This window comes from Haliaeetus leucocephalus, unplaced genomic scaffold (assembly GCF_000737465.1).
Source record: "Haliaeetus leucocephalus isolate CR32 unplaced genomic scaffold, Haliaeetus_leucocephalus-4.0 Scaffold198, whole genome shotgun sequence".
In the NCBI taxonomy this organism is placed as follows: domain Eukaryota; kingdom Metazoa; phylum Chordata; class Aves; order Accipitriformes; family Accipitridae; genus Haliaeetus; species Haliaeetus leucocephalus.
In genome coordinates this window covers 476,054-498,173 of record NW_010972634.1, presented here as the reverse complement: position 1 = coordinate 498,173, position 22,120 = coordinate 476,054, and the positions used below count along the sequence as shown (strand labels likewise).

The following is a 22,120-nucleotide window of genomic DNA, read 5'->3' as shown; positions in this document are numbered from 1 at the left end:
CCGACTGCTGCAGGAGTGGAGGTCGGAAAGGATGGATGTGCAATTAGAAAGGGAAGAGTGAAGCAGAGCCTCTAATTTTCCTGGAGGTACCATTTGCCTTATGGTGGGTCTGGCATAGGGCTTGGTAAAGCTCATGCCTGCAGGCTCTTCCCCAGAGATGATATGCCCTGGAAACAATGAACCTGCAAAAAATAACTGCTGAAACAAGCATTTATGGTCTTGGAAAGGTTGCAACGAGAAACCACATCACCAGAGAGCCAAGTGGTCACCCAGACTTGCTATAGGTGACCTTTCTTATCAGCATCTTTTGCCATGGTAAGCTACAGCAGTCACGATCATTGCTGAATTTCACCTAGCAAATCTCCTAGTGGCAACAAATCCAATATTATGGGTTTCCTTCCTCCCCTTTTTATTCTCCAAGCGTGGCATTGGCAGCCAGCTGCACGACACTGCAACCTGTCCAGATAATTGACACCACAGCACCAGCCTTAAACACATCTGCACGATACGCAATTAGTTTTCTTCTTCCAACTGATTAAACTGCTGAAGTAATACTAAAAGAAGCAAACATTAGTCCTATGAAATCCTAGTGAAATCTCATGCAAACTTACCTGAGAACCCTTGCGTGTCCCAGCGTCTAGAGGAACGCCTCCCAGCTGAAAAGTTCAGCTTGAAAATTATTGCTGTTATAGCCCTGTGAGTCAAGCACTGTGCAAGATAAGAAGAAACCAATCAATAAATTTTACCGCACAAGGAGATGATAGTTTTTCTTCCCAGTGCATTTATTTTAAGTTACAAACAGTGCCTACCTCTCTAAAATAACCTTTCGGGATTGCACTGATCAGCTCTGGTGCATGACAACTTTGGGAACAGGACTTTTTCCCTCCTCTTTGCTTCATCACAGCTTGACCAACCTGTGGGATGGCTGCTGCTTCCCATCTGGCTGTGACTCTTAATCCCCATGGAACATCAGTCCTCGGGATTTCCAAACTCTACTAGAAGAACTTGAATACAGGATGTATTTTAAGTGTAAAATACATTTTATTAATGTATTTTTATTTGCTAAAAAAATTATTTTTTAAAAAAACCAGCTTTTTCTATCTGTTTTCCTTTTGAGTCCCAGATAGGTTGCAACATGCATAAATTCACCAGCTGGTAAAGCATGCTTTATCTGAAGGCTTTTGGCAGTTTGCTCTTCCCAAACATGATGGGACCTATCACATCCCTCAGAGAGCAGCTGGTTGCCCTTGCTGGCAGGAGGGATGAAAGACCCCATGAGCAATACCCTTTTGCTTCCCCCAGCACCCATGTATTTTGATGGGAATTTAAGGCTGAGACCACCTCTGACATTTTCCCTCCCACTCAGCTTCCAACAGGCAAACATCTCAGGAGGTTCAGTTTTCCTCTTTCATCACCATTTCTTTTGTGCACCCTAATCCAAGGGTTAATATTCCAGCTAGCACTGAGCACATGCAGTCTGAGTCATCACTTCAAGGTCATGTTCAGTCAAAGTTCAATCACCTTTTGACTCAGTGATTTTTGGACTGGCTGGTGGGGAGAAGCAAGATTTACTGATATATTATCTCCTTGCTGCAATACCAAAGGAATGCGCTTGCTGCTGCCATCGGTGGAGAAACAACCTGCTTTGCCATGTGGGCTGACAGATAGCCCTGGCCACCTCTCTGCTGTTGGGAATACCCTGCTTTGGTTGCAAGGTTGTCCCAAATTGTGCACTGGTCTTGGAGGTAACTGAAGAGCCTCCTGTGACAAAACCACGAGCAGTCAATCACTCTGCTGTCATGGGAAAGGTCCTGGAACACAGATGAGCCAGGAGTAGGTTGTGCATTGGCAGGAAGAGCAAGAGCTCTTCTTGAAGGTAGTATATTTGCTAGATCATTATGAAAACTTGAAAATTGAGTTCTAAGGAGTTGGTATAATGATGGTGTGTCCTGCCAGTCTCACCCCATGAAAAGCAACGAACTGGGGAAAAGACCGCACTGTGGCTCTGTAACTACAGCAAGGACAACCCAGCTGTTGCTGGGGGTGGAGGAGGAAAAGGAAGTTTGATAGCAGCTAAACACATTTTGGGGAATACCTTAAATGCTTTCCTTTTAAAAAGACTGCTCAGTGAGGTTATGGGGACACACAGCTCCCCATTTCCCCCACATGGCAAGACCATATCCACCCACCCTGGCTCAGGACTGCAGAAGCAGCAAGCTTTTTGGTACAGAAAAGGGACTTTCTGGGCTGCAAAGACCTCAGGTGAAGTGCTAAGGGCTTGATAAATCCCTCTGAACTCCTTCCTGCCCGTGGAAATGCAACTTAGTGCCTCCAGAGAAGGCGGATTACCAAGATGGTGGCCAGGAAAGTGTTTCTTGAGCACACATCAGTCACCACATGGCAGTGCAACAGGTACCTCAGAGCTACTGTCAGTAGTGAGAAACGACAAATTGGCTCAAAAGAGAAGTCCTGGGAATGTTTCCAGCACTTCTCAGAAGAAACTCTCCCTGCTGTTTTCTGCACTTCATGTCCACCACATCAGACAGGTCACGAGCACAACCACCATGAAGAAGGACTGTGGTCCCACTGGAGGCACAATGCTTACCCCAGAGCAACCACACTGGAGCACCTAGCCCAAAAAATAAACCCCCCATGCAAAAGCTGTCCTGTCAGGGGCAGGATGCTCATGAACCTGTTCACTAACCACTAATGGTCGAGATCAGCAACTCCGCACATCCAGGCTGGAAGGAAACCAAGGAAGCAACAGTAGTCATGGTTGGAGGGGTCAGGACATCCCTGAAATTATGCTTTGTGTTGGGGGTGGCAGAAAACATGGGATTTGAAAGCGGGCACACATGTCAAATGCATGCAGTCCCAGGAAAATTATTTCCTTTGTGAGGCCCTTGTCCGGCAATGCCTGGGCAGCCTGGCCTTACACATCAGTCCAGGCTGGTATCATGTGGTAACATGTCAAGTTACCTTGTCATAAGGTGAAAGGTTTCCCACAGATCATCCTCTTTCCCAAGACCAAGAATCCTCCAACTTCTTCCCCTTCTCATTTTGTCCTAAATAAGACTAAAGAAAGTGATATTTATAATATTTATCCTACTGAAAAATGGCTTCTACCCATCACTGCTATCACATGATACCAATTGGTACCCTTCCCAGACACATCCAGTAACTGCAAATAGCACAGAATTTTCATTCTCAACATAGCCCAAATGCTGCAGAGCACTTTGAGACAAGCCAGCAAAGCCCTTGCAGACCTACTTGGTTTGACGCCACCACCCAACGGACTGATGGAAACTTCTCCTGATGGATGCTCTTGATTTCTGATATGAGACAAGGTACCAGGTTTTAATTGCTTGAAAATATTTGACACAGAGCATTCAGAAGACTGTGGATCCTCTCACTCAGTGGATTAAACAACATGGGTTTGGAACAACTTTGTAGGTAAAAAAAGATCTCAGAGGATAAAATTATGCTATTTTTCCTTTCTGAAAGACATTTCATACATTTGGAAAGTTAAAAAAACTTTGTTAATGTACCCTTAATCAAAAAAGAAAAACTTTTAAAACCACTCATGATTAATGGATCCACTGAAGCAACAAGGCAAAGCTGAGAGAAGAAAACCCAGCAAACATAGATTTGCAAATGTATATTTCCTTATGTAGTGAAGGTTGTGCTTCCAAATCATTAAGAATGATGATTCAAACCACCTCTATATACAATTCTTTAGGGGAAAAAAAAAAAAAAATCAAATTTGCTTTAAAATGTAAACCATTGAAGCATTTGCTTCCCTTTCTGCTCCTCAATTTTTAGTTTCTTACCCCTCCAGAGCAAGACCGGATCCTTTCAGAGAACTGACCCTTTCCTCCAGCATCTACATTTCACTTTAAAACCAGCCTGCATAAAACCAGCATTTCCTGCTCTCTCAGAGCTCGCTTTGTGCAAGCCATCAAAGCTGGGACCATATAAAACCAAACTCTTCCCTTATAAATGCATAGGAGACCATGATCTTCTCCATGAACCTTCTGAAACCGAATCCCTCCATTCTGGTCTTCCAATGTTAATGTGCAGGGAAGGCGATGGGGAAAATTGCCAAAGAGACACAGAGGGAAGGTAAACGCGTGACACAGAGGACTTCCCACCCGCCCTTGGCCTTCCAGGTACTCTTCTCACGGAAAACTCAAATTTAAGCAGGTCACAGAAGAGACTAAATAAACAGAGTACTTATTCATCTGTTTTGTCCCTTTGCTTTTCTTCCTTTTCTCTCAGTCCTCATTTTGACCCTGAATTTATCATAGCATCAGCTTTCCCACCAACTGCGGAGGGGAAGGATGTAACGCCCCATCAGCAGTGCTTCACTGTTGCCCACTCCACTCAAGGGAAACAGCCTAAAGCCTGGCTGGTTTTCTCTTCCTCCCCTCTCGTTTTCACAGTCCTTCACGTGGTCTCACAGTGCTGTTTGTTCTAGCTTTAATACTTGCTCTTGTCTGAGCTCCTTCCAAACGGAGGCTCAGAGTGACTTCACCTGAATTCGGCACGCGGTAGACATTCACCCAAAGCCGCAACGCTCCCCGCAACAACCATTTTTGGCTAACCCGCAGAGATGTGCGAGGTTTCCAGGGGCCAGCCAGAAATGCAGGATGAAATTGCAACGGGAGGCAATTTGTCCCCAGCAGGAATAGGGCAGTGTTCGCCATGTCCTACCTAAGCCAAATAAGCAGAAAAAACTTCATCTGTTAAAAATAGTAAATAAAAGCAATGCTTTAAGCAGTGAAGGTTAAAGGAATGACTGCCTTCACTGAGGCAGGAGAACAAAATCCTTCTTTAAAGGATCTTTGCTTTTCTGTTGTGGCTCGTCGTCACTGGGACAGCAACCCAACCATCCCATTTTTCCATGCCCAACTGAGTTTCGGTTGACAGACTGGAGACATCTCAGCATGAATGGCCCAAAGCCAAAACACATGATCATTTGCATTATAATTAAAACTTAATTTTCTACCAGCAAGTCCAGCCCCATGTTTGCGGTGAAACAACTGCTGCTTTGTGCTTGCAAAATGCAGCTGCCTCGTACACCTTCGTCCACTGGATGAGGTGTGGGGTTCTTGAATGTCTTCAAAAGGACCTCCTGGAGATTCACACCAATTCTGCTGTCTTGCTGTTAATGAAACTCATTAAAAAAGGAGTCCAGAAGAGACCCACCAGCTGGTATAGCTCGCTACATACACAGAGCTGGGAAGAGAACAGATCTGCTGTGTCATGTAGCTGAATTTTTGTTTGCCTCTGCTGGGGAGTATCAAAAGGGTGAATGGGTAATGAAGAGACTGACATTTCCTTTTAAAAAAAAAAAACAAACCACCACTACATTGCCTAGGTTTTTCTTTATTACACTGGAACATTTTGTGCCGCCATCTACAAAAGCAGAAAGTCTGGCTGGATTTCTGCAGCCACTGAAGCCGGCTGCATGAACCCTGCGTTTTTCTGGGGAGCAAATCTTTTTTTTTCTTGGGAAGCCACGGCAGATACCCTGTAGCCGTGAGCAGTTCTCCAGTGAGGTCAGGCATGTCACAGACCTCATCACTTAGAGGATGGAAACCTTGATTCAAGCCTATTTGCTAAACCATGGCCAGTCCTTGAGCAGAAAATTGAAACTACCACTGTCTCAACATGGGCATGTTGCTTGTACAGACCCAAGACCTGGGATCCTGGGTGTGAGGAGGGGAGAGGAATTATGAGGCCTCTTAGATAATGTTGTTTATTTAATAAAGAATGGCCAAAGTCCTTTTTACATGGACGCAGGAGGATCCTGATAGCAGGAGATAACGTTTCCGCACAGAGATGTCAGCGAAAAGCTGCTCAGGCTTTGGCAAGGACACACTGCAGGGTGATCCAGGCGGTACCACGTGGATTTTCTTCCCCACCTTTCCTGGTCAAAATGCTCACATGCCTGCTCCAAGCAGCAGCAGGTCGTTCCATTGGGTGAAGGACTGAAATCACGGACATGATGGTTGTGCTCAGGTACAGCCCCACAACCAGGATGGTACACAGACTGACCCAGAAGCACCAAGTGGTAGCACAAGATCTCTCTCAAACTCTTCGGTTGGTTGCCCAACACCTGGGACATGCAGTGATTTCCTTCTGGAGCATCTTCTGCCTCCAGTGGCCAATGCAGCAATTCAGCTGTAAGCTGGGCGTAAAGCTCCTCAAGTATTTCTTTGGAAAACTTGAACATGGTAGACAGGTTGCCTGTCCAGGTGGGTATTAGTGCAGCTGCCTTCAATCACTTCATGAAACCTCCAGTTCTTCTGGCAATGACTTTACCTGCCTGCCACCCCTGAGCTGGGAGATCTTGTCCCATAGGGTTCAACAGGAGCTTTGGCGGTGGACATGACTCTTGCCTGCTCACCGGAGCTGTCTGAGCTTGGGCTTGAGTAACACAAGGGAACATGGCTCAAGCCAGTTCTAAATACATCACTTAAGCTCAGGACCCCTTTCTGTGGGTACAGGTGAAATCTAAAACTTCAATGGGGAAGCAAGAGGAGGACAAAAGTGATGCTAAAGGGACAGAAAACCAGAAGAGGAGGCCCATGGAGAGCTGCACAACAAAAACCAGTGCAGTCCCAGCACTGGGCTACCTGGCATCCCTCGAGGACCTCAGGCACCTGTCCTTGCACATGTGCTAAACAGCTAGTTGAGGGGGTGAAGGTACTTTCCAGGACAGACACCAACAGCTCTGCAGGACATGGCATTTGGGTACTTGCAGCTTATCGGGAGACAGCACACCGTGTTGTGGAAACACCACGGGTCCATGGCATAGCTGAAAGCTGCTCCTGGGAGCGGGATCAGACCTATTTGCGGTGGTAAATGGTGGCTTTCCTGCTGGACAACATGACTGGGAGCACACACGGAAAGTTTAGGAAGGGCAGGCTGAACAGGAACGAGGGCTTTTCCAAAGGTAGCCAAACTGGAACGATTACAGTTTCTGAACTCAAAAGTAATGTGCAGATCACTGAGTGATAGCTGAACTGAAGGGACATCTGCCAAACGTTATCGAAATGTTGTCCTGGGATGTGGTATGAGCAAGGACCCTCCTGCCCTTCTGGACAACCAAGTCCTGGCGATTTTTTGCTGCTGTCTAATACTTGATTGATGTTCAGACATGAGAACACCCCAAAATTCCCCAGATCACGTGCCTTAAATCTATCCACAGATTAAATGCAAATGGGTTAAAGCTTCACCACAAATGAAAAATATTTTGCCATCAATCATCTGAAGCAGCAGCAAAAGGCCAAACAGGTGTTCCCCATCTCAAACGTAACATTACTGCTTGCAAAACCGAAGCATCCCCTTTGCTACCCCCCTAGTCTGGCTGAGGTTTCCCATGAGCTAAAATGCAGAATGATGTAATGAAAAGGTTGCATGACAAGGCACGGGCAAGACATCCCTTCCATGGGATGAACAGGGGGTAGAAAGGAACAGATGTACAAAAGTGCCACATTTTCATTTCCCTGAACAGCAGCACAAACCCAACAAGGAGGGTACTGGAGCAAGTATCAAAATCTCTGCCTAAAAGGTAATTGTGGATTTAACAAAAAAAAAAAACAAAAAAGTAATCTGGCTGCCAGATAAAATGGGAAGGTAGGTTTCAATCACGCTGTCAAAATGCATGCAATGTGTGGAAGTACATTGAAGGGCTAAAAAATAACCAGAACATCTCTCACTGCTGGAAGGTACAGAGCTGCATCTTCTAGCCAAGGGGGAGACATCAGTGCAGGGAAACAGATAATGTCCTGAGCTCCTTGCCCACTCCGCTTTCATTTAAGCCTATAAAATATTAAGTGGAAAGGGAAAAAAAGTCACCTCAGAGGGAGAGCCGAGGCTCGCTCCCCTCGCAGAGGGCTGCCTGAGCCAAAACCACCCTGCCAGGCAGCGACTAAAAATCCCTGTTCTGCAGGCAGCCTCGCAGCTCAGACTCATCGTGCCTTACCTGCTCCACCTGCAAGAAGCTGAGATGAACCAAAATTAACTCGAAACAAAGGGTCGCTCAAATAACTTGTCTGGCAGGGAAAATGAAAATCAGCAGTTATGATAATGCTATGCTGATTGGCATATGCCATGGCCATAGGCAACCAGTAGTGAAGCCTGAGCAGAAGGGATTATTAGTTGGATTAGGGAGCACATTGGCCAAAAGTCACCCAGAGCATCATAAATGGGTCCCAAGGAGAGACCCTTTGGCTCTGCGGCTGCTTTGTAAAAGCCTGGGGAGGGAGATGCATTAAAGCACTACGTGGGTACAAGCGGGGCTTGGATTAATTGCTTTGACCCCACCTGGAGTACTGCGTTCAGCTCTGGGGCCCCCAACATAAGAAAGACACGGACTTGTTGGAGCGAGTCCGGAGGAGGGCCACAAAGATGGTCAGAGGGCTGGAGCACCTCTCCTATAAGGACAGGCTGAGAGTTGGGGTCTTTCAGCCTGGAGAAGAGAAGGCTCTGAGGAGACCTTATAGCAGCCCCCCAGTACCTAAAGGGGGCCTACAGGAAAGCCAGAGAGGGACTTTCTACAAGGGCATGTAGTGATAGGACAAGGGGTACTGGCTTTAAACTGCAAGAGGGTAGATTTAGGTTAGATGTAAGGAAGAAGTTCATTGTGAAATTGTAGCTGCCCCATCCCTGGCAGTGTTCAAGGCCAGGTTGGATGGGGCTTGGAGCAACCTGGTCTAGTGGAAGGTGTCCCTGCCCATTGCAGGGGGGTTGGAAATAGATGATCTTTAAGGTAGGTCCCTTCTAACCCAAATCATTCTAGGATGCTATGACCTTTCCAGGGTGTGAAGGTACCCTGTGGGAAAGCTCTTGCAACAAGTTGTCCCCATCACGTTAAAGGGGATGGGAACAACCCCAAAGCTGCCAGACCCCATGGCACTACCCCGGAGGATCATTTCCATCATCAGAGAGGGGTGATCAAGGGAGACCTCCTTGTTTTGACAGAGGTCTTTTGAGAGCAAAATTGGTTAAAAGATTTCTAAGTCTAAGCTGGCAGCACTTCCAGTGCTTAGGAGTACAGGAGACATCAGAAGAAACCCTACAGCAGCCAATTTTGGCTTCAGCCCATCATCTCCTGGCCAAAGCACATTCCCTCAAGCTAACCCCTTCTCCCTTTCCCCCTTCACCAACCTGCAACAAGATCACAAGGTGGCTGGACGCATTTGGAAGCATTTGTTGGAAAACAAACACCTTGGTAACAACATCTCCATTTGCAGCCTAAACAGCATTTATCAGAGTCGTTCCCAGGCCCTGGATGGATGTTTTGCTGAAACACGCACAGCAGCAGCCCCACAGGCACGGCACGGCACGGCACTTACCTGGGACGCGGGAGAGCACGGGGAAAGCACCGCTCTGAGGAAGAGCCAAGCAGCACGTGCAAAGCAGAAGAGCTCTGGCACAAGATTGGGAAAACCTTACCCCCTGTGCCTGGAAATTGAAAAACAGCAATGCAGAATTGTGCAGATCCTTGCCCAGCTAACTCCCACTGGCTTTTTCTGGGCAAAAATTGGGCAGAAAATGAACAAGGTGGGCTGCTCTATGGCCACCCATGCCTAGATGCCAACCCTCTGCCAGCAAGAGTAACCACCGGAGCCAAGATGCTGCTGCTGAAACATCAGCAGTCAAGTTGGAGGATTCCTACCTGCTCCCAAACCTTGCTAGAGATGTGCTTATTTATTTAAACAAGCTGCAGAATGGATGTGCAGAGAGTGTTGTGGCCAAATGCTGGTGCTCACGAGCATTCCCTGCCAAGCCTACAGCACACTTGGATAACAGCGGCAGAAGTGACATTAAGAGGATGCACCGTTGCTGGAAAATCGACATTAATTTTCTACAAGGAAGATGTGTATTCCTACCAAGTTACAGGGGAGATGCATGGGAACACCATGCTGCGTGACACAAAGGGTTCTTCTGTTTTGGTTGCTGGCTGTGGAAGGAGTCCTTATCAAATGGTCAAAAAGAAGCCAGAAATCCTTCCGGCAAATATTTGCTGCCAATATCTGCTGAATTGGATGGGAAACATTGCCAGAACAGGAACTGATGGTGGCTTCTCTTCGGGAGCCACTCTGATACTCCAGCACCAGAAGATAAGCCAATGGGCAATACATGGAGCTGCCCCTGAATAAAAGCAGGAGGGGAAAGGTTGATGGGGGTTAATTGCTCTTTTCAGAGTACAGAAAAGCAAAGGGATCATTGTCCTTGCTTGGCTTGTGCTCCTCAAAAACCTCCCGTCGCTGTATTTTAAGGGTCTTAAAATTTTGCCCACCTGGAAGGACTAAAAGCTAAATTGAGATGGATCTCAGCAACATCAAAGTCCAGTCTCCTGGCAAAGATCTTCATTTCTGTTTGTCCAGGACTCAGACAATTGCCAGGTCCTTCTCCACCTTCAGCTGTCCCGTTCCAGCCTTTCAGGTGGAGATCCCTCTTTCAAATTTCAGCCTCCTAGGATCTGCACTGGACAACATGTTAACGTTTACCCCTCCACGCACAAACCAGGCTCCTGTCTGTCCTCCTACAGACGCCCTCAAACTAAACCAGTCAATGCTCAACTACAAGTCAAGACAAGATGGTTTTACTGGCACAATGTGGGAAGAGCCATTAGCTTCATTTGTTTCGCTCAAGGCAGCACAACACTGGATTTTAGCTCTTTTACTGACTTCGTGCTCCACACTGGTACAAGTTTACTGTGCTCACCTCTCTGATGGGCATCAACGGTAAAGGTCCACGTGCGCCTAAGCAGCACAAGCTTCACTACCCAAGGAAGATGCACACAGTGCACCCGTGCACCAGTGCCCCAAGGCAAGAAGACCACATATGTGGTGGTTCAGCCTCTAAATGGGAACAGGACTGCCCCTGCAAGTTGCCCGAGGATCTCACTCCAGAAATACAAAGTTCAAAAGGCAAGCGTGGGTGTTCAAAGTCTCCAGCAGACCACCATCAGCCCTTGGCTACGCTTCTCCAGAAAGCAAAGTCTGAAGAATCACTGCACATGTACCATACCTGAGTGGTTTGGGGTAAATGCAGCTGAAGTGCTCGATGGTGGGAAATTTGGGATGCCCAATTGTTAACATAATGCTAAACAATGAGCAGTTGCACTCCACGCACCGATCCCCGCAGCGTTAGCGCCATCACAAGCCATCACCCATCTTAAAAAGCTGGTGCTGCCAAGCAGATACTCACAGGGAAAGAGAACAAGGCACCACAAGCGCCACAGTCTGGAGTTAACACTGATGCACAACAATTTTGTCCCATACCTATTCCCTTCGTCCCCTCCTCCAGGCTAGGCAGCACCGAGAGCAACACCACACTGCTGAGCTCCATGTCCCTGCTTGCCCAGACTTATTTCTCCAGACAGCATGCTTTACCAAAGCACAACTCTGCTGTGAAAAAAATGAAACCATGTTTAGCAAGATCCATGCAGTAAGTCAGACACTACAATGCAGAATTCAGCAGATTCCATTTAATGTCATGTGCATATATCCATACATTTACTTATGTCAATGGTTTTGATGTGCGTGATGCCGGGTCTTGAAAAATCTACTCGTTCATTTACGTCTGGGAGCGTGAATTCTCTCAAGCAATCATCTCGGGGTGGGTTTGCCTTTTTTAAAAATTGACTTTCGACCACATAATTGCAAAGATAATACCGTGAATTGAAGCTAAAGCATGCAGAGCTGATCCCTAAAATTCACAGACAGCTCTGCAAATGCTGTTGCAAAGGGTTTTGCCAAGAAGCATGGGGCGTGAAGAAATCCCCTCCCTCCCAGGGAGGAAGAGACCTGATAAGAAACAGGTTAGTCTTGTTAAGCATCTCGAGCAACTGCGAGGCAAAGCAGCAGAAGTAACACCCCATCAATTCTTCAAGGAAGTTTTTGGCCAAGGCTGAGGAACAGGGCAGTGAAGTAGAGCTAAACCATCCCCCCCAAAAAAGGAAAATAAGAAATTACACTTTCACCACCACGTACTCACAGAAATTTCACTTTTTTTTTTTTGTTTTGGTGTTGTTTAAGTGACAGGACTGCTAGATCCCGGGGTCATGGATGTTTACCCTGCAATGAGCTCCGTCCCAGCAGTTTTGGGGTAGATTTTTCAAGCCCTGGTGATGGCTCCCAGGAAGGCTTCTCCCATCCGCTCCCAGCTCCCGCATGATCAGAATCTATTGCATAGCATTTATTTCAGATAAGGCACTGTTTTGCCCAACGTGAACAGCAATTCAAAATCAATGCAGTTTCCATACAGTCCAAATTTGATGGCCTATAGTGCAATAACACATAAAATTAAAGGCAAGGTTTGGAAGAATAAACCCAGCTTTAAATTTAAACTTAATATTAAAAAGATAAAGAAAACTACATTTTTCAAAAGCCTTTTTATTTTCCTTCACCATTGTTGTTTTACAATACAAATATCACCTTGTGAATACACAAAAACCCTACAGAAGATAACTCTGCTTCACGTAAAATACAGAATGGATATATATATATATTTATATATATATTTTCTCTTCTTCTTTCTTTAAAAAAACTATTCTGTTCTGCACATTGGCAAGTTTAGGATAGAATACTTCCCCAAACATACAGTATGTATGGTAGGAGTGAAACTTATAATTACATGCAGTTTCTGCACAAGTATTTTAAAGAAATAGATTATCTTTGTTGTTTTTCAACAACATTTCAATACGGGATGGAGAAACCATTCATAGTTCACTCAGTGATCATTTGTAAAATTCTTAAAAAACAGGAATTCATGGCTGTTTTTCTTTTTAAAATACAGCTATCAAGTAGACAATAAAGTGATACCTTTTAATTTGACCTGCCCACAATGTGTGAGCAAGATCGGACCCTTTTTATTTGGTTTTTTCTCCCTACACATGGCAATTTCAACATTATAAGCAAATTTCCAGTTTAATTTAGCTATAAATGCAAAAATTAGTAATTATACAGTATATATAATTCTGCTTTCATGGAATACTTTATTTTAAATAAAAACATTTAAGACTGCCTACTGACCATACAATCAAGACAAGAAAGGCACTAGAAACATAGACAAATCTCTCTCTCCCAAGAAGCATTTTCTTTAAATTTTAACTCTCTATTCTCTGACATGTAAAAATCTTTTTAAATTTAATTTTCATACACATTTTGAAAAATAAAGTTAGGAAATACTTAGAAAATCACTTTACAACTTTTTTTTCTTCTTTTTTTTCTCTTTTTTTTTCTTTTTTTTTTTTGCACTTTTTGACACAGTCACTGCAGATTCTACAAAATCAAGATTACCAAACCTTTCTGTGTCTATCATCTTATTTGTAGCACGGTGCAACAGGTAGAAAGATTTCTCGATTTTACCCAAGGCAGGTATTTAGAAACCTTCATATAGTCATTTGCTAGAAAATGGCTTACAGCCCAATCTTTGGGGCAAGAGATATGAAAAGTATGTTTTCCCAAGAAAATAATATGCTTTATTCCCAGACGTGACTGGAAAGACCAGAACTTATGATATAAAAGCTTTCATTTATGCTCTCGCATCATATACAAAGGAACATGGTGATGGGTAAATGTAAATCCCAAATCTATTAACAAGAAATGTATAACAGTGCATGATAAGTTAAATTTTCTTTATTGTTGTCCAACGCAGATCCTTTGGAGAGAAAAAAAGATCACAGTGCTTACCAGGTAACTGAATAGGTTAAGTCAAGGGAACTGTTAAAAGAAAGGGTTAGGGAGGGGTTGATTTTTTTTATGGCATCTTCTCGTACGGAGTTCTTAGCACTTGGGACAGGTCCTTTCCCCCCCATTTTGTCCGTTGACACGCTGTTATGTGTCATTCACCAGTCGGCTGTATTTCACCTGCCTGCCCCGGTGCAGCACCGGCCAGGGGAAGGGCCAGTGGTAGGAGCGAGGTACAATTCCTTGGACATTCTTTTCAAAGTACTGGAAGGGCTTGTACCACCAGACCCTTGCAAGGAGGTTAGTTTGGGAAGCTTCTTTTAGCACCTGCACAAAGATAATCAGAAAAAAAAGAATTATTAAAGAGCACATCACTTACTCGCATGACTTCATTGCACATCACTTGCTACTGTTCATCAGTGGCGTCTTGCTTACAGCTGCTTCCAAAAATCTCTTGATATCTAGAAACACCTCCCAAACAGATCTGCATGAACAAAGATCAAGAGGAGCCGAGCTACTTTTCCATAGCTGCCACCCCCCGCCCCCCGCCAAACATTGCTCCTAAGTGATGCTCACCCTCATTTCCAAGACCTCAGCTGTTCAATGGTCCCACAGGAAAAGAATGAAAGGCCCAAAAGATCGGTCTCTCCTCTCCTTTGGGAATGAAAAAAACCCAACCCAAAGCACAGCTGTTTCCATAAGTATCTCTGAAATTACCTATAGCTCAAGAATTGCTTTGGAGCCCAGCTGTGTGCCTACAGAGCAATGAGCAAAGCATGCCTCAACCCATCCGGAGGAGGTAATGAACCCTGCCCTGCCCTCCACGTGCTCTCAAACTGCTCCCACCCCCACTTTGGCTTCTCCCAGCCATGAGCAAGCCACAGCTGAGACACAAGGAGTGGGCAGGCACCAAGGGAATTATCCAACTACCCTGCTGCACATTTTCAGTGCCAGAGCAGGGAAGCATTCTATCAGCCCACCAGGAAGTGCAAGCACGGGGTTTGTATGTTAAGCTTTCTTTCCATGTCATAAACTCACATGTAAAATAAATTCACTCTAGCTTTTGCTTTTGATTTTAAGGTCAGATACAAGCCACAGCCCTCTGCACATGCAGCAGCACCAGGAAGGACAATGCAATTAGGTATTTGGTGGTAAAAATGTACCACAGGGCTTGACTGTGGTATATCACTTCAAGTAGCATCAAAATCACTGGAATAATATGACATGGTAGCTAGAAGACCTTGATATGATCTAAAAATCTGTACCATCACAATATTAACTAATCTCCTATCATCATACTAGGTCTTTCTTAAACATAATTAACTGGAGTAATATGCAACAGATAAGCAAAGTATCTTTCTCCACGTTGTACAGAAAATATTTGGACACCAATTTGCTGTTACAGATCTAAGAGTAAGTTTCTCTTAACTCATGAGGTCTTTCCCATGGATAACAGACTTGCACATTTTCTCTCGCATTCCTCAGCATTGTAAGCTCATCTCCTATTGATCTAGTTCACTGGCAGGAATGTAAGAACAATAAGAATGACGTGAGACCTCATTTAGACTTCTTCGTTTGACCTTTGAATCATTTACCGCTGCTCTCTGGTTGAGTATTACAAATCATGCTTTGCTCTCTCCCGTGAAGTGCTGTGTCTCCTCCTAAGCAGCTCCTTGTTCTCAGTATTTCCCTCATCACCCTGTTTTTCATGCCTTCCCAGACACGGGCCTTATTCTGCTGCACTATCGTCCAAAAGGAAAACATTTCCCTTGGGTAGGGGAACTTACAGCTACTTGGAAACACTTTGAAAAACTGGTTCATTTTTAGTGAGGCCTCATACTATTCGTCAAGAGACCTGTCATCTAACTAAAGGGCACAAGCCACAGAATACAAAAAAATCCCACGGCAAAAAACCCGCTCCACATCTAAACGGTTTGCTTTGCTATCACAAAACTGGCAAACTGGCCCAGAATTCAGATGGATTTCAAAAACTGAGGTTACACAGCAGAAGCAGAGAGGCCTGCCTGCGGGTATACCTTCAGGTATTTTTGCAGTCAAGACGCAAGATGAACCCAACTGATGACACCTCTTTCTTTCCTGCAAACCCAATGTGAGGGGGGGGAAGAGAGGGATTATCAACAAGACACAGGTGAGTCCACTCCTACTCCTGCAGAAAGGCTCAAGGCAAAGTGTGGATATTGGCCCACCACCACGCTACAATAAGCAGAGCCACGCGGATCCAAAGACTGGGAGAAACTCACTTGCTGGTTGGCCATTGTATGATACCACCAGAAAAGTCTTGTAGTGATGTAGTAAGCCACCACCACGTCCACAGTGTAGTGGTCATGAGCAAGGAGGATGCAGAACATCCCAACCATGCTGAGTGCCCAGCAAAGCCAGTGATACCACCAGAGTCGCCGTGGGGAATCTGGAAAGAAGCACAAGCAGTGATTATTTCAAAGCGTAACATCATCAGTGCACAAGACTATTGCTGTAATTAGCAGAGGACGCGGACTGCAATCCTGGGTGGGTAGTGCAATGCCTGCGTTAAGATTAAGAGCAGGAATGCTGAGATCACAAAATAAGTATCGTTCTCTTAAGGTGTAACTTAAAATTGTACTTGGGTTAATCAGATCCTTGGAAAATAGAAAAGCTATGAAATCTTTGAGAAACAGGCCCAATACATAATGATATAATACACCCTGGTCAGTAAAATTAACTGATTTGTATTTCAATATTGATTCTAAATAGATGGCACTCCATTCCTCTTGCCTTTCATAAAAGATAAATGCATACATTAAGGCCCGATTCTTGCAAAATGAGCAACCTTGCATGTAGCATGGCATTCACTTCTCCCTAGACTAGGAGACATATAGTTGAAATATCATCCATCAGGCCGGGTGCAATGAAGGTTTCAGTTAGATTCTAAACAAATTTTTTCTGAAATAAAATGCTTAACTCAGACATCTACACAGTGAAGTGTTTTATTTTGTCTCCAAGGTTTTCTTTTTCAGTAAGCCCTACGTCTCTGAAGTTCTATTATTTTTATTTAATGGAAAAAATGTGCATTTTTACTTTAATTGTATTTACCGATCAGCAGAACAATAATTCTTCAATTAGCAAGGAATTATACAACAGGAAATTCCACATGAACAGTAATGAACTTACACTCTTTGATAAATAAGTATGTAAGAGTTAATATGACAGTGTGACCGCTGTACAGATAGTCGCCGCACATGTTGTGGGATCCTGTGATGGACAATCCTCCGCCAGCAATTAGTTTCATTATCCTTCGCAGATGAGATTCCCAGTCTCCAAAAAGCTGGTGGAAGAGTAAAACACAAAAGCACAGCAAAATATCAGCGCTAACCTTTCAGAGTTTAAAGCAATGGTGTTAGCCAGCAACTTTGTCTTTCACTTATTTTCTCTTCTTCCTTTGATACACAAGATTAATCAGTAAATCCACAGCCTCTTCCAAAAGCTAGCAGTACAATTCTAGAGGGAAAAAGACTGGAAATGAGACATGAGTTTAAATTTTTTTATTGATGCTTTGCATCTATTATACCTGGTGTTCATGTGAGCACAGGCATATGCACCTCCATCCATTTGCCTAAAATACTATTTTATTTGAAGTATAAATGTATAAAGCATTAAGGAAATTATTACAATTTCTCTATAAATAAAATATCCCAAAGGACTACAGGTTTTTTCCTACGCCCACAATATAGATTGAAAAGGCATGGAAAAAAGGCAATTTTATTGACACACATATTTGTGTATGTATGTATGCGTGTAAAAACCCTTTACACCAGGTCACTTCCAGTTGCAATGAAAAACATGCCATCTTTTCAGTATAATACCAAAGCAACAAATTGGTCCAAAAGTTGTTAAACTCCTGTCAGTGGCTACACTCAGTGCTACACTTACAGTAAAACAGGAAGGTGAGCAAAAATTGTTTTCTATGTTATTTATAAGTACTTAATGCTGCTACCATGTAACGCATAATCTTTCTCCCAGGTCTTGTTGGCAGCCTTTGCTAATGTTTGTGGCTGTGCAGGAAAATGATTTTTTAATCGGAATCTTCAAGCAGAGCTAATGGGTTCAGATCTCCTTTTATTCATTATATTCTTGCACTGGGATATGCAATGGGTGTGTGTATATACATATATGAACCTCACATATATACAGTCAGGTTCAGAGTAACGACTCTTGGAAAACCTAAGACTTCTGTAATACTGTCCCAAAAATCCAGCTTCGCCAATAAAAAGGAATTAAAAATATTTCCAGCTATAGCTAGAATTTTGTCACATTCTCTAAACATCTATTTTTCCTTCTGTTCAAGAGGCAATGCACTGTAAAATAAACCAAGCTTAATTCATCTTGTTCATAACAGCACAGCCCCTACAGATGATAATCCAACAGAAAACAGGATGAACTGCCCAAGCTGTACGTCCAGCTGCCAAAACCCAGATTCAACACACAGAAGAAAGTATCTCACTTCAAACTCTAAGGCCTCCCACTGCCCTGCCTTGGAAAGTCTTCAAAATCATTTCTTTCCACTTCACATTCCAAAAGAAACATATATGGTGTTTGTCAGACCATGGTGCCAAACTTCTGCAGTGGCTTTAACTCACACAATCCACATGAGCAAAAGGAATGTTACCCCACACCTGAAGGATTTGCTCTGACCCATCTCCAAACCATAAGGCTGGTTCAGAGGGAGTTTCTGAAAAAACTTCAATCTGCCTTAGGAAAACCAAATCAAAATAAACCAAGTCCTTTCTGGTGAGGACACCCCTCTCCCTTCTTTCAGGAGACTGAAGGGCAGCTGGCACTGTCCTAAGACTTTATTTTTGCTGCTCCCAGCTCTAAAACAAGCCCAAATGTTAAATACACAAAGAAAATGTATGCTGTATGACAAGCACAGCCACGACATACTGAGCACCTCTGGGACCCAATGGGAGGTTATATATTATATTATGCCTATATTATTGGCATGTTTTTCTTTTATTTTAAAGCTCGGTCTTGCTTTAAGAAGTGGAAATTATTAATTTCTGACAGATTTAAACAGGGTCTTTGCAGCAATTAAACACTTCCTGCTAACAGTTCCTTACAAAACATTAAAATGCTCCCCAAAGCCCACTCTTCATAATCATATATAACTCAACAAGGTGTTGAGAGGTTATTGTTTTCCCACCAGTATATTTATAGCTTTCAAGAAAGCCCAGCTAATCCTTAGTCTTATCGGGGCAATAGAAGAGCACAACATAGGCTTGTCTTTACTTGAGTAATGAGACGGACTTGCCAACGCTGTAATTTCCCAAACCAGCAGATTTACTCACTTCAGCCCATAAATACCTGTGTTCTTTCTTTAATTTCATAATGGCTGACTGATCAAATACAATGCTGTCTCCTCTCCCACTCGCTTCTCTTTACAAAAGACCTCGGTCCCTCAAAAAGCCACATGTGGCTTGGCAAACGCTCTGCCTTGTCAAACAACTGGTATAGCACATTCATTGGCTTTATTCCCCTGAGGACCCAAAGCATTTTGGTTTTGTTTGTACACACCAGCAATCCTCACTGAAACAGCGACAGCATGTGTACCGAGTCGAATCAGGATTTTACTACCTGTAAATCAGTGATTTTACTACCTGTCATCTGACTTATGGCTATGCACACAAAGTCACTGAACTGTGCATGCAGTAGACATTTCACAGAAATTACTTTTTTCCCCCTTTTTTTCCTGCTTAAATCAAGCTATAGCACAAACAACCCCAGGAGGAGCACGGAGATGAACCAGTGTGGAGAAAGAGCACTTGTGTCCAATATATGTACCTTGTTCCCTACCACAGAAGTCTGGTCTGTATTAGACTGCATTTCCCTACCACAAACAGCACGTTGCAGGAAGGACCACGCTTACACCAATGCTTGTGTGATACGAGATGGATGCAACACCACCAGCCCTGTCCCATCTCCATCCCAAGCACGCAAATCACCCTTCAAGGCTGACTACAAAGGTCTTGCCTAAGGAGCTCTGTTTCGGTAGCTTGGTTTCAGCCATGGCTTTCACAAGCCCATTTTATTCCTCAGCATAACAAACAGGAGTCAGTGCTAGATTGGGGAGGAGGTGGCAAGTCCTTGCGCTAACACAATTGCAAAAAAATATGCAGGGATAAATGGTTGCAAAGCAGACAGTTTCAGCAGCCTTAGGAAAGTCTCTCTGGGGCATTTTCAAACACAAATCGTACTTGGATTTGACACCCTGAAGTGTTTAGAAATAAATGAGTCACATACGGCACCTCGGCAAGTTGCACACCTTCAACTGCTTCAGTGGAGATAGAAAAATGCTGATTGTGCAAATCAGTTGAAAATGCTACAGATATTGCATAGATTAGCGCTTCGAAAAGGGTGGGAATGCCTGCACTGCCCCACGGCAACCGTCAACACCTTCACCGAGAGGGAAGCCAATGATCTGCAGGACATCCCCATCATGCCAAACTGGTATTTTCAAATTAGAAACAATTACTGAAAAAGTGTTGCTGACAGTTTTGGTAACAGCAGGACAAGGGGAAAATATACAGATTAAAATATGGAAAAGCAGCCAGAAGAAATTTACCTTTGGAGAACACTTGAAATGCATGCCAGGTACTGGGAGTGTAGTCACATACATTGTAATACACCGATACAGGTATAGTGTGCCAACTATACAGAAAAATCTTCTGCTAATTATAGACCTAGAAGAAAAAAAGAAAAAAGAAAAAAAGGCAAAAAAATAAGGCGGTCACTCAATGCAAAGAAAACACGCGAAGGTAAATAAAATAAACTACCAACTGTTCTCTTCTCAATGCTTTTGAACCTTGTGACAGTATCAGCTTACACATGAGAATACTGAATTACCTTACAAATATTCCCATGCTTTACAGGTCAGAAAAAGAGCAACTCAACTTACATTACGCATGAAGGTCATTACAGGAAATACAAGGATTAGAATACAAAAACCTGTGCAGATTTAGTGTTGAAGACATTAAAAGGGATTTCATGCCCCGCAGCCCTCCATTAGCTTTGAGCGGTCACTAATTTTCTATTCAAGGCAGGGGATAAAGTTACAATATTTTCATTCTAAGATGAAAAGGAGTAAATTTATTTTGGCTGACACACAGATTTAGTAATTACAAAGGGCTGCTTGAGAAGAAATAGCTTGTATGACCCAAACAAGCAAGAACACATCTTTTCCAAGCAGCATTAAGGAGGAAGCAATTCACATGAGCAACAAAACCTCCAAAATACAAATTTAGAGCTGCGTTGGCTACAGGATGGGGTGTTTTCACGGGAAGCCACTCTCAAGGCAAGCAGCCATAGCTGCAAAGAGATTTATTCATTGAGGGCTGCCAGCAAGTAGCTGACGTACGCAGAGAGGGCAGATGCAATTTTGGGGTACCGTGATGCAGTTCTGCAACACCAGCAAGGGCACCCGGGGTAAAGAGCTGCAGCTTCGACTCAGGAGTGACAGCCAGCACCAAAACTGGCCCGCTGAGTTTCACTGTCACGTACCGGCTAATAACATCACAAGGAAAGAGCTATGACAATTAAACCCCTTCTGGCACATCCGTCAGGACAGGAGCAATCTCTGTCTGAGCTCACACAGAGTTCAGCAAAGAGAAATCGCTGCCGGTGTTACAAAAAATCAAGGGCAAATCCAGTTACAGCAGTTCGTGGCCTTAACCACATCAACCATTTGCGTTCTCTGCTGGTTACAGACCCTGTTGGTTTCAGTTGATTTTAAACCATTGTTATTTACAATTATGATCGTTTGGGGAATACAAGGGTTACAACACAAGCTGCAAGTTCTGGCATTCATTTGTTGCTATTTTGAAGCATTCACTTTTTAAAAAACAGTATTTCTATCAAGCTGAGCTCTTTCAAAGCTCAAAATTGGCCATCTTTTTTATTTTTAATAGCTTTTGGCAGAGTTATTAAACTGTCGTGCTCCACTCTCGAGGAGTATGACTGCAGTGCCAGATCAATAACAACTGCGTGTCTTAATTTATCAGAAAAGCTTCAACTATTACAGTGTAAATGCATTTTGCACTCGAGCGCTCACTGCTATTGAAACACAGTATTTCATATTTTTTCTTCCCCCTCCTGGTGTAAACATGGACAAAGCTGGGAGTTAAAAATTATACTTTATTAATGTAGCTCCATGGACTGAAATTTAAGAGTGGAAGGCACCATGCCATTTGGACAGTGGTTTTCCTCTGCATTTTGTATGGGGAATTTTCCTCTCGGAAGGGTGATCCAATAAAGATCTCACACTTGTGCCTCGCTTTTATAACCAGACACGAACTTGCTTTTCTTTATAACCTGGTTTAAAGACAAACAGGGGGGTTGGGGATTAAAGACTGAGCAGCACT

At 43.8% G+C, this 22,120-nt stretch overlaps 1 protein-coding gene across 4 annotated transcripts in view; it reads right to left on the bottom strand.

Moving 5' to 3' along the window:
- Positions 1–12,397: 12,397 nt before the first annotated feature.
- Positions 12,398–22,120, bottom strand: part of SGMS1 (sphingomyelin synthase 1) — a 105,704-nt gene continuing 95,981 nt past the window's right edge. For all 4 annotated transcript variants that reach the window (XM_010565938.1, XM_010565941.1, XM_010565937.1 and 1 more), the window contains 4 exons: positions 20,326–20,443; positions 16,878–17,031; positions 15,971–16,137; positions 12,398–14,036 (listed from right to left, as the gene is read on the bottom strand). In XM_010565938.1, the coding sequence (XP_010564240.1) occupies positions 13,857–14,036; positions 15,971–16,137; positions 16,878–17,031; positions 20,326–20,443 (619 nt within the window). In that variant the 3' untranslated portion in view covers positions 12,398–13,856. The remainder of the gene's footprint in view (positions 14,037–15,970; positions 16,138–16,877; positions 17,032–20,325; positions 20,444–22,120) is intronic.